At 50.0% G+C, this 13,978-nt stretch overlaps 1 protein-coding gene across 1 annotated transcript; it reads left to right on the forward strand.

Annotated features, from left to right (window-relative positions):
• Positions 1-4,280: 4,280 nt before the first annotated feature.
• Positions 4,281-4,817, forward strand: LOC106805696 (RNA-directed DNA polymerase homolog). Its single transcript, XM_014807399.1, has one exon. It carries the CDS (start codon positions 4,281-4,283, stop codon positions 4,815-4,817), a length of 537 nt encoding a protein of 178 aa, XP_014662885.1.
• Positions 4,818-13,978: the final 9,161 nt, after the last annotated feature.

Consider the following 13,978-nt stretch of genomic DNA (forward strand, 5'->3'; position numbering starts at 1 on the left):
CAAACGCTACACACACACACACACACACAAACACACACACACACACACACACACACACACACACACACACACTATACTACACGCCTGTACACTTCAGACGTGAAGTTTGAAATGTGTAATAATACTTAGGCTGTCAGCCCCCTGCGTTCACATGTAGTCTCGAAAATAAATTTAGTTTGTGCTTGATTTATTTTCTAGCAAGCATAGCATTCTTATATTAGTGCGGGATAATACGTGTTTGTCCGTGTTAATATAAGTGGCAACCAAAAGCACATGCTACCTGGCTCAAGGTTTTACAAAGTTCATATCCATTATCATTATATGCGACGTCGATACAAACCGCCAACATCAACTATATAATAATGCTAAACCTCAATTCAGGCGCTTGTCTAATCGCTGTCATTTGGGTGTTTTCAGGAAAGATTTATTTCATTCATAGACCATAATACAGTAACTAAGGAAATTCGCTGCTGAATAGGCTTGACTTGATAGTGAATAGGTAGACAGCAAATTATGAGATATGCATGTTAGAAATGCACGACAATCTAGCACACAATGCCGCTAGAGCAGCTTTAACACACGCACGCATGCAGACACGCGCGCATATATATATATATATATAAATGTAGCGGTCAAGGGTCTACCGAGATCACGTGATCCGCGTCCTAAGGTGATTCAAGTATAACGGGTAGGGATTCACCTCCGTCACGTGACCCGCGTCCTAAGGTGATTCAAGTATAACGGGTAGGGATTCACCTCCGTCCCGTGACCTGCGTCCTAAGGTGATTCAAATATAACGGGTAGAGATGCACCTCCGTCACGTGACCTGCGTTGCCGAGATGTTAAGGTGACCCGAATCCCTGGATCTTACAAGGATGGTAACGTGGGGTAGCCACGTGACCATTATGGGTATATAGCTGCTGCTCCTCGCAGTTAGGGTGTGCACTGGTTTGTCTCGCCATCTGCTCCATGGTACACAACGCGAGGCTTATCAACAAGTGGTAAGATGTACGTTCACGTTTCATTTCCCGACTCACCCTCTGCCTTGCTGACGGCTTGACCGTCCCTGCACGCAGGCACGTTGAGATCTCGGGCCGTATGATTTGATATTGTATATGCTGTGCTTACTGTTTCTGGGCATTCAGCCCAAGTTTGTGTGGCGTATATAGCTACCGGCCGGTCGGTCGGTATGCTAATAAAAGCACCGGCGTTCCCGGTTTGAATATCAAACTTGGTGTCGTAGTCTCTGTCATTACTCGTGTCCGCGTGTGGATCCATGATCGAACCTGTGGCGCACATTGACTGGCTCAAACGTCACAGTGGTGCTGTGACCAGGATCCACGCAAAGAGCGAGCAGGAGAACAGCCCAGGTGCTGGTTTCCTGCTGGATTCCAGGCAGCAGTAACCTCACTCCCGACAGGGTCGTGTTGGCTTGTGCCCTAGGCAAATGCTGCTCGCTACCAAGTCCGGGCCAGTGGGCGGGCGAGGGGCTGGTGCCACTCGCCGGCACCCGGCTGTGGCTGGAGGGGCTGCAAAGACATCTAATGCTGCAGTGGCTGAGTGTACGCCCGCCGCCACTGCGCCAAAACGTCCTGCACCTTAATAGACACGTCGCAGTGTCCCCTTTCCGACGAGGGATGATGTCCTTGGCCTCTTCTTGCCCGTAGATTGTTCTACCCGGCAGAAGATAAGTGCCAAGGCCCTTCAAGTCCCGGCGGTAAGCCGGGCACGTCGGAATTGGGATGGCGGAGTAGCGGCGGGATTAGGGCTGGTGGATGCATCGCCTAATCATCGTGTGGGAGACCAGCCGAAAATCATGGGTTTCCCGGTCGTGAGCGGCGATGGTGAATGGTGTCTCCCCTTTTGAACCTGTCACAAGACGGCCGGACGTCCGTGGGTGTGGATGGTGGAAGGCTGAGTCGCTCGCCCACCCTGCCCCAGCACGTCTACCCCTTGGGCAAGTCTGACGGGTCAAGCAACGAATTGCCCTGACGAGGGGCGACGGGGCTATCAACTTGTCAACCCTGTCCTCTGGAATGGGCCGGAAATGTCCAAGTAGAGACGCGAAGGCCTGCTTGGGCATACCAGGCAGCAGGCCCCGATGAGAGAGGGCATACCGAGAGAGGGCATACCGCACATTCTCTGGTCAAGGGGCAGAGCCATTAGATGCGTTCTTCTGGCATTTTGACGTCGTGGCACGTCACACTGGCTGGACTGCCGGCGATCGAGCCACATAGCTGGCTGGTTCTCTGGATTACCCGGCGTCTGCCGTTCTGTACGAATGCACTAATAAATCTTCCGAGAAAGAGATTCGCTGGGCGCTGACGGCTAGGCTGCAGCCTCCTAGCTCTGAACTCGACCGGCGTCTTCGTCTCGATAAGCGGATGAAACGGCCGACTGAGAGCTGGACTGAGTTTGCACGAGACTTGGAACAGCTGGTCGGTAGGGTTGAACTCGGACTCTCCCGGTTGGAATACAGCAGACGTGCACGCTGGCTGGTGCTCCGTGCGATTACGGGCGCTGCCCAGACGGACAGAGATGATGGCACTGCGGAGTGCGCGGCACGGGCCGCTGATGAATATGAGTCGATTACGAGGTCAAATCGAGGATCCGTCTCTCGTAAACCGGAAGCTCGTCCGGTAGCCACCGCACGGGCACCGATAGAGGATAATCTCCCTCAGCCTGGGAAAGAACAAACCCTATCTGAAGGCACAGTAATCAAGGCTTCAGAGTCCCAGCTGTTAGCTGTGGCTTTGAAGCAGATTAATACCCTATTACAGGCACTGATGGCGGGGGACGCTAAAGGCACACCGCACAGAGCCGCTGGAAAGAGTCAGCTGGGTCAGCGGGCAGACGGTAAGGCGGTGCAGTGTTACAACTGCCGCCGATGCGGGCATATCTTCCGTCACTGCCCTACCCGTACCGTTGAGGTGAAGTCAGAAGCTCTGCCATGCTCTCGCGAGAGGCCGCCACGCCGGTGGACCTGGTCGCGAAATTCTTTTTCCCACGCGAGTTCCGGAATACAGCCAATCAGCGCACTCCATTCCCTCGACTTCCTTGAAGCAACAATGAAAAATGAAACAAATGTCACCTTATCCCTAACCCTAACCCAATCCAAACCCTAACAGTAACTTTAAACCGACTCGCACGCTTATATACGCGTGGCATAGTACCAAACACTATCTATGGTGTATCCGGAACTCACGTGGGAAAAATAATTTCACAACCCGGTCCTTGGATTAGGGCTCGGGAAACGAGTAGTGGCCAGCCCATGTGCACCACCGCATCCAGTACACAGTCGTTCCGGGCTGCGGCCTGCCCAGGTGACGAGCTGACGGCTCCAACCTCGGCCGCGAGCTGCCTGGCTGCTTTCGGTGAAACTCTGTGGTCAATGATTGACTTCACAGTAGACACTGGCGCAGAAATTTCGTTACTGGATCAGGCATCCTACCTCTCGTTACCCCCGTGTAGGCCTGGCCTGCAGGAAACGGAAGCAATGTTGGCAGATGCTCAGGAAAATGATATCCCTACAGTGGGGGACTGTGCGCGGACCTGGCCACTCACGGTAGGCAGTATACCCACAACCTGCTTGTTGTGGACTCGAGTCTTCGCCGAGGGTTGCTCGGACTGGATTTCATGCGTGACCGAGGGTGTCAGCTGGATGTGACCAGAGGGCATCTGACTATTTACAATGTCATGCACGTGCTGCATGAGAAGAATGGGTTGCAGAGGCGGGTGCTGCAGGCAGTGTGCCGCACGGTACTTGCCCCGAACCACGGTGCTGTGGTAATGGGTGAATTTGCCAACGATCTCTAGCCCAGAGACATGCTAGCAGTGGCTGAACTCACGAAGAAGTTCCGGGAGAGTTACAGAGGAAGTGGAGCTCTTATTGCCCGATGTCTGGTGGACACCAGCGGGCATGACGTTCCCCTCTCTGTTGTCAACTCGAGGAACACGGAGCTGGTCATCAACCCTGGTACCGGACTAGCTTGGCTGGAACCGGTCACGCAGGTTGCTCTGGCAGAAGTCCGAAATGACTCAAAAGTTGAGATTGAGAACAAACAGACTGAGGTCCCGGATCATCTTCAACCCCTGTTAAACGGGGTGGATGAAGCTCTGATCTACAAACAAAGGATGGCTGTAGCAGAGACGATCTGTCAGTATGCCTCTTTGTTTACCGCTCCCAGTGTGAAGCGTGGTCATACTAGCCTCGTGCGGCATACTATTAATACGGGTACGCACTCCCCCCTATTAAGCAAGCCCCGAGAAGCTGTGCCTTGATGAAACGGGAGGTGATGAATACGGAGGTCGGGAAAATGCTTCGTGATGGCATGATCCCTCCGAGCAGTAGCCCTTGGGCTTCCCCTGTCGTCTTAGTCACGAAGAAGGATGGCAGTACACAGTTCTGTATAGACTATCGCTGCTTGAATGAGGGTACCATCAAGGATGCGTACCTCCTTCCAAGGATCGACGATGCGTTGGATTCCCTGGCTGGCGCCCAGTGGTTTTCCACAATCTATCTGACGAGCGGCTATTGGCAGGTTGAGATGGACACAAGGGATGCTCCCAAAACGGCGTTTAGTACCCGGCAGGGTCTATTTAACTTCATGGTCATGCCATTTGGGTTATGTAATAGCCCAGCAACCTTTGAGCGGTTGATGGAGCTGGTCCTTCAAGGATTGCAATGGACGGAGTGTTTGGTCTACTTCGATGATGTGATCATTTTCGGTCAGTCATTTGAGAAGGCGTTGGCCAACCTCCACCATGTGTTTGACCAATTGGCAAATGCCAGCTTGAAGCTCAAACCAACAAAGTGATCGCTATTCCGGAGAAGTGCCTCGTGTCTCGGACACGTTGTGACGGCCGATGGCGTACAGTGTGATCCAGAGAAGGTAAAAGTGGCAGGACAGTGGGAGGTGCCGCGATCTGTTGCGGACGTGCGGAGCTTCCTGGGATTCACTAATTACTATCGGCGATTTATCTCAGGCTTTGCTACTACAGCGCACCCACTGACGCAGCTTACCCGGAAAGGTGTCTGTTTTCGGTAGTCAGATGAATGTCAGGAGGCCTTTAATACTTTGAAACGGCAACTCACCTTTGCCCCAGTACTTGCCAAATTTATACTGGACACTGATGCCAGTGCGTCAATCATGGGCGCTGTTCTGTCTCAGGTCCAAGATGGAGATAAGAAGGTTATAGCCTATGCCAGTAAGACATTCTGTCAAACTCAGCGGCGGTATTGTACCACGAATCGTGAGTTGTTGGCTGTCGTAACGTTTGCCAAGCAGTTCCGTCACTACCTGATTGGTCAGCCATTTCGAGTCCGAACAGATCACGCCTCCCTGACATGGCTTCTTAACTTCAAGGAGCCGGAAGGCATGGTGGCCCGGTGGATTGCGTATTAAGGCATATTCGCCATGCGGATTGAGCACCGTCCTGGTAAATTGCATGCCAATGCAGATGGCTTATCCCGGCCGCCGGGATGTCGTACGTGCAAACGGCAGGGTTGCCCGGATTGTCACAGAATCATACTGCTGTTCCAAGAGTTGGTTCCGACATACTCCCAGGGGTCTTCCATACTTCAGTTGGTGGCGCCCCCAATCATCCGCCAGGAGTTGCTGGATGCTCTCCATGGTCGACGCATTGCGGCACACCTAGGCATTCGGAAAACGCTGTCCCGGATTCGGCAATGATTCACGTGGCCGGATATCCGCGACGTCCAACGTTGGTGTCGGCAGTGTGATACGTGCGCTAGGCGGAAAACCGGGCGACGTAAGCAGGCTAAGCTGCAGTAGCAGGCAGGTGGCACACCATGGGAAAAGCTCGCGGTCGATTTTCTCGGGCCCCTCCCGGTGACAGAAGCAGAAAATTGTTACATACTCGTGGCCTGTGATTATTTTACCAAATGGGCAGAGGCGTACGCACTTCCTGACCAGACTGTACAGACTACGGCCAATTGCCTGGTCTCGCAACTGTTCACCCGGATTGGCTACCCACGGCAGCTCCATTCCGACCAGGGTCGCAATTTCGATTCCAATCTCTTTGCCGGAGTATGTACACTCCTGGGTATAGAAAAGACTCGGACCACCCTGTACCATTCACAATCCGACGGGCTGGTTTAACGTTTCAACAGAACCTTGTTGGACATGTTGGCAAAGGTTGGGAGTGAGCAGAAAAATGACTGGGACCAACATCTTCCTTATGCCATGGCGGCCTACAGAGGTACAGCCCAAGAAAGTACGGGGGTGATCCCAAACCTCATGATGTTTGGTCGTAAGGTTAGCTTGCCGGTAGAACGCATGTTTGACCGACTCCCAGGTCTGGACGTGCAGGATTGTTCTGCGAAATACGTTGAATGGGTGAGAATGGCTACCCGCGCCGCGCATCGGCGTGCCCGCGAAATACTTCTAAGGGGGGGCAGAAAGACAAAAACACAACTACGACAAGGCCGTCGTTTGTGCGCATTTGCCGCCTGGTACCTGGGTCTGGCAGTATTACACCCCTGAAGCTGGAAAGCTTGGGAATCCATGGCAGGGTCCCCTCCTAGTGGTCCAAGAGCGTGGTACCTTACGCTGGATCCAGGCTGAGGAAAATGACGAACCTTGTGTAGTCTCTATCAATGACCTGAAACCCTACCTTGGCGGAAACGCGCCCGCAGCTTGGTGCATCCCGGAGCTGGTCCCGGATAAAGCTACCTCTGTGGATCGCTTAGTAACCAAGAGGAAGAAGGATGGTGTTGGGGACATACCCGGCTCGGATAGGGTGAGCATTCACCTCGAAATATCTGATACCCGGGCGGACATAGACATATTCGATACAGATGTGAGGATGGCAGATCTCGCAGCAGAACTCCCTGTGAAGGCTGATGTCAATGGCGGGTTGCCTGTAGCAACCGCCGATGCGGCCTTAGCAGGCATCGAACCAGCGGAGAATTCAGTGGTGATCCCCTCTTTGCGTGATGCCGACCCTGAGCAGGTCTCGGACCCGGTCCGCAGAGCTCGGACAGGCGTGGCCCTATCTATGTTCCCCATGAGAGGCAGCCTGGGAAGCGTATGGCGTGTGGTCCACGTCATTTCGGTTTCCCGGGATGAACACGGGGTGTGTTGTCAGATTGCCTGCCACGGTTATTGGCAAATCTGTGCAGTCTGTGCCATTAATCACGTCAGACCGTGAATAGTTCCCGCCATAACTATTAACGTTATGCGGTCTGTATGCAATATACCGCACGCTAGGCGTAGCCGGGTGTCACGAGTTATTAGGTGAATTGGCCAGTTACAAGGAAGGGCGTTACCCTTTCATGAGCCTCGGCTGGTTACGTGTAGTAACCCCGGAAGCAGGCACATAAGGCAATTCTCATTCCCGTAAGTTGCACTCCACGGACGAGTCGGTCAGGTAGTCTTGTGTGTCAATCCTAGTGTCACTGTAAGACGGTAATTGCGACGTAATGCTTCGCGCACGTGAGACCGATTGAACACGGGCACGGGTGAGGGTCACACTTCTCCGTCGGTATACAACGCCAGTATACTGGGTAAAGGCAGGCCTGGAGCAATCCAACAGGTACGATGGATGTTCCATACGAGGATTATGGCGCGTAACTACCTTACCTCTGTCCGAATTGAAGCAGTGGCGCTCCTCCCGTGTGAGTAAGCGCTCTTCGATAGAGACGTCCGAAACCCTGACACCCCCTTGCCTGCGTGTGGGTTAGTTCGTGGCAGGGGTTGAGTGTTATCACTAACCTCCCACGTGGCAATTAGAGGTGTTGACTGATTGCATTAGCAGTGTATAGTGGTGACGTGGAGCACACGCTCCAGGACCGCAAGGCACCCCTATACATATAGGCGCGGAGTGGGCTAGTGGTGTGGTTGCTTTCATATACTCCCCTTTCCCAGAGTGGCGCAGCATCAGAGCGCTCTGCTAGTGAATGGCGTGGGAGGAAGCGAAGGGCCACTGACGTAGGAGGCAGCGAAAGTCGCAGAGTCGCCGTCTCGCCCCTGGCATCTGCAGCAGGGAGGAGCAGCCACCACAGTCGGGACTGCTTTGCCGCAGATGCTGACATACGCGCATGGAGACTATCCCCGCATCTCGTGGGGCGGCAGCCTCGGCCCCGCATTGGACTGAGAATACAGACGTCAGCTGCTGCGGAGCTCCGCGTCGTGGAAAGCATGATGGAGACCCGATTGCTTGACGATACCCGCGACTTGGTAGCACTACGTGCCACCATACGGGAGAGAGCGCGTGCGGAGATTAGGTAGGGCAGCGTCACGCGTAATAATGAAACATTTATTGAGACGTAAATTTTCAGTGTGATTCCTCTGCCCTGCCGATGCGGCCACGGAGGACGTATATAAATTGTATCAATTGTGTAGTAGTTATTTGGATATGTTGTGATACGAATGACCTATGCTGCGTCATGGGTTTATTTCGCGCTGCCCCTGCACGTGTATTGTGCCGGTGCATTTGTTAATGGGAAATTTAAATTAGTTGGCAATGTAATGAATGGTATGATTAAATTTTAGTGCTTTCCATGCTATGCTGTTTTGTTACAAACATTTGTGTCTAGTTTTGTTTAAAATTTCTGTCACGCTGGTTGATGTTACGTACGGTGTTGCGGGGGTGTTGCAGGCGACGGGGTAGTCCCCGCCCGTTGCACCAAGCCGTCCGGCTGCGGTGGGACAGTTGGCTGTGTAAGTAGAACGTGACGTTTTGGTGCACGGAAATCTTGTTGGGAGAGTTCCCAGTATTGTCTTTGTCTTTTGAATTGTATTGGGTCATGCGTTTTTTTATATCGCAATGTAGCATAGTATTGGACAGACTGTTTTTGTTGTAGACCTTCGTGCGAGCCTTGCCGGGGCGGCCAAGACTCGGAAAAGGGAAGGGGATAATGTAGCGGTCAAGGGTCTACCGAGATCACGTGACCCGCGTCCTAAGGTGATTCAAGTATAACGGGTAGGGATGCACCTCCGTCACGTGACCTGCGTTGCCGAGATGTTAAGGTGACCCGAATCCCTGGATCTACCCCACGTGACCATTATGGGTATATAAGCTGCTGCTCCTTGCAGTAAGGGTGTGCACTTGTTTCTCTCGCCAGCTGCTCCATGGTACACAACACGAGGCTTATCAGCGAGTGGTAAGATGTACGTTCACGTTTCATTCCCCGACTCACCCTCTGCCTAGTACTTGCTGACGGCTTGACCGTCCCTGCATGCAGACACGTTGAGATCTCGGGCCGCATTATTTGATATTGTATATGCTGTGTTTACTGTTCCTGGGCATTCAGCCCAAGTTTGTGTAGTATTTATGGCCACCGGCCTGTTGGTCGGCGGGCCAATAAAAGCACCGGCGTTTCCGGTTTGAATACCAAACTTGGTGTCGTGGTCTCTGTCACTGCTCGTGTCCGCGTGTGGATCCATAATCGAACATGTGGCGCACATTGAGGCCGTGACTGGCTCAAACGTCACATAAATAAATAAATAAATAAATAAATATATATATATACTCACACGATGGCAGCGACGACAAAGGTACCCAATCTCTCCATCGCACGACTAATATCGTGCATCGATAGTCATTCTCGTCCCATAATCGGCCGTTGTGCGTTTCATGGGATATAATTTGATCTAGGCCACAAAGCCCCAAGTGGTTTAACCTTTAGTTTAAATATTTATGCGAAAAATATGCTATTGATTTTCGTGTTTTCGGAGTTTCTCGACTGCATAATTTAGTGGCATCGATGCTTCTCGCGCTTCTGGTTCCTAGTATTATTGTGATTATTTATTTATTTATTATATTTATTATTACTTTATTTATTTATTATTTTATTATTATTTGACGAATAAACGACGTATTCCCCGCACGTCAAGCGTTTATAACGGCAAGAAGGCCTACCCGCGCCGACAGCAAAATAGATTGAAACATATAGACTCTCTATCGAACCACTTAGGCACTGCGCACACACTTACACACGGCACACTCAACACACACAATACACACAACACACGCAACGCACGCACGCACCACACAGACATACCATCACATCACCCCTCACACACACACAACACCATACACACACACCACCACGACACACAACACACACATACACACACTACACATAACACACATACACCATCACACCACATATACACAATACACACATACACCACACACAACACACACCACACACACACGCCCCACACACATACACAATACACATACACATACACAGTACACTATACACATACACATCACATACCATCAATTACACAACACAACACATACACATATCACATAAATACACATACACATACACAGTACACATACACATACACTACACATACACATAACCATACACTACACATACACATACACTACCCACCCCACAACCCCCGATTACATACAATTCACACACATACATTACTATTACACAATTTATCACACATCAACCACTATTCCATTATATCAATATATTACGCCCCTATATATATCCACTATCTCACCTATAGATATATATATATATTAATATATATTATCAAGGAGGCCATAATAGAGATTTCCTATTATGGCACTTCCTTGATAATGACTCACTAGGAGCACTGTTCATCCCGACGACGCAAATACCGAGCAGATCATATTAAACCCTCAAACATGGCTATGGTAGCCAAATATATCCGTGCAAGCCACATGCCGGCGTGCACTTAGTGGTAACTCTCATGATTGCCAATACAGTCAACGAATGGCGTTGTATGATGTACAGTGTACACAGTGTGATACGCAGAGAAGCTTGATCATCTCTTTAATTATTGTGCATTTTGACCTGTTCTCTTTTGTACAATGTCGTTTGTGCTTAAATGAAGCAAATGTATTAGGCGTGTTACGTCGAGCCGATGATTAAGAGGCACCAAAAATGTGAGAACGGAAATGCGAACGGAGGAGAGCGCCAAGGGGAGAGAGAGAATGGGGTTGGCGCGTACAACATAGGACAACCCGCTCGAAGAAACACCACCACGCACACGCACACGGCCCACACGCACACTGCACCACGCACACGCGCACACGCACACGCACACGGCACACGCACACGCACACGCCGCACACGCACACGCACACAGCAGCACGCACCGCACACGCACACGCCACCCCACGCACACAGCACACACACAACACACCGACGAGAGAAGAGAGACCGAGCAGGGAGAGAAGCATCCAATCTCAGCGGCTATCGCGAGGCAAGACCAGGCAACAGGCAAGAGGAGAGAGACAGGAGAGACGAGAGAGATGCGAGGGACGAGACCAGTAGACCTGGAGGAGAGAGAGAATCTAGTGATAATGATGAATATCGTCAGAATGATAAGTATAATGAATGAAGTGAAATGAGATGACGAGAATGAGAGAAGAGCGAGAATACAGACAGCAGAGACGAGAATTGCTGCGAATAGAGAGAGCAGAGAGAGACAACGAGAGAGATGGCAGCAGATGATGAGAGAGAGAGAGAGAAAGAGAAGCAGAGATAGAGAGAGCATCGCGAGAGAGAAAGAGAGAGAGCAAGAAGGAAAGAGAGAGAGAGAGAGAGAGAGAGAGAGAGTGAGCGAGAAAGTGCGTTTGAAACACCACAATACTCCATTCATTTTCGCGATCCTCGGAATAATTTTCAAGATGACGCACAATTCTTCCATAAGCCTAATTTATATAGTGTCGAAATATTCAATCACAAACTAAATATGATCTATCTTGTAAAAGCTAAATAATAAAGGCCAAATAATAAACATGGCAGACAAGCTTTCGATGTCATTCTTTCGCTAATAGCACAGCCACGTAGCAAGCTGCGTTTTATGTTTTCCTACTTTCCCACATTAATGTGAATGTTTCTCTTCTGCGCGCTAAAACCCGTAAAGTTGTGATAGTAAGCGGCGCGTACGCAGCATTCCCTCAATCTGCACTCGTTCGTCGATGCGAACATCCAACCTTCTTCACTGGATTGCACCGCATGCAGCAGCATAGCACGACTTCGTTTTGTCGGGTTTGTCTCGATCTTTAGATCGATCAGTTTGCGTGCATCTTCTCGCTACCTCTGGGGAAAAACAATCATCGCGAAGGCATCGTTAAATGTGCATAGTGCACGTATATACGCGCGTAGACTGCTCGTTTCAAATTTTTAGGCGCATAGCCCATGAGGCCCAAGCACTCACGCATCGAGTACACCGGGAGGACACCACGGATATCATGCATCTGTGTTAGCCAACGTGACAGGTAGTGCAGGGGAACTTTGAAAACAGTTTTCTTTACCAGTTAGCTTAGAAGCTGACTCGTAGGCGTTACTTAACTCATCGATAACAGCTTGATTCTGAAGACTGATCATGAAAACTGGGAACGAGAAACGCGAGGTATTGCGGTTGAGCAATTTTGCCATTCGGTTGTCGTATTAATTCATTACGTGACTTCGCCCTGGCTTATTTTACACATTTGACAACATTTCACAAGTATGCGACAAGGTTCCGGGAGTGCTACCGTAGGTGGTAACGCTAATTGGAACACAGATAGTTCCAGTGTCATTCTGGGATTCACCAACGCTTCATTTAACTGTGCATAACCACCGAAACATATGACGGCAGACACACAAACTGTCGCACAACGCACCGGTTTACTCAAGTCATGTTATCGTACTCAATAACTCTGTAATGCTTGTCTTAAGCGCAGGGACCATGTAGCGAGTAGAGATTTAAAAAAATCCGCATAACTTTCTGCGTCGCTCTTCCCCACGCTACGCAGAATCATGATGGCATCGTCGGTAGGTAGAAATATCGAAAATAGAAGGAAAGGATGACGAAAAGGTCAACGGGTTTCTCCGGCTCGGTCGATACTGCATCTGCGTTAAAACGCGCTAACTCTCTCTCTCTCTCTCTCGCTCGCCCCCATTCTGCGCGGGGGGGGGGGGTTCTAAATTGTATATAGAGCAAGGTTCGAAATTTATCGAAACGAATTAAAACGCGTGTGTGTGGGGGGGGTATGTATGTGTGCGTGCGTGCGTGCGTGCGTTCATATATATATATATATATATATATATATATATATATATATATATATATATATATATATATAACATGCTAGCTGTAGTGTGTACTTTGCTGGCTATATTTCGATTTTTAAAACGCGAATGCTTGCAGCTATCGGCGCTACATGCGGCGGTAGCAAATTTGTTCCAAATATCCGTGCCATATTATGAGGTTGGAACACAACCCAACGTGTTAGTTGCGTTTGAAAAGCGTTTTATAAACATTTTTCCTTGGTTAGCAATCAACCGTGCATCAATCGATAAATTCTTTTTGAATAGACGCATTTCTGTCGGCTACAAACTGCGCCGGAACCTCTAAACGCAAGGCTTATTAACATGGCGATAGCTGTTTAATCGAATAAATACAAGTAATCGTGCTCAGTACGATGCAGAAGGCAATAGAACTTGTCAGCTAAGTAAAGTACACGCACGTAATCTTCTCCTAACCAAAGGAACAAACCACATCACTAGGATCAGTAGATTGCCCTGGCACTTACTGAATTCCTAAATGCCCGTCTCAGTAATAATAGAACATGGCATGGACGTGTGAGGAGAGTAGCGTAAACTCAAGTAACAGGAAATGAGGAAATGGAGAAAGGAAATCGACGTCGAATATAAATATGAGAAATAGAAGGCGATCCTGAGCGATACCATCATAAATATATTTGCTTTATTGTGAGCCCACAAAAATGGTCTATATAATTATATATACAAGCTCTTACGCACGCCCATTCACGCACGCGTACGAACATGCACGCGCGCAGCCACCAACACGCGTACGCCTGCACGCCCTATGTACGTACGTTCGCAAGCAAGCACTCAGACAAACGCCAACTCACAAACGCACACACGCGCACGAAGCCACCAAGACGCGTACGCCCACACGCCCTATGTACGGTACGTTCGCACCATAGAAATAATATAGATAGGCTA

This window comes from Priapulus caudatus, unplaced genomic scaffold (assembly GCF_000485595.1).
Source record: "Priapulus caudatus unplaced genomic scaffold, Priapulus_caudatus-5.0.1 Scaffold7, whole genome shotgun sequence".
Classification (NCBI taxonomy): Eukaryota; Metazoa; Priapulida; class Priapulimorpha; order Priapulimorphida; family Priapulidae; genus Priapulus; species Priapulus caudatus.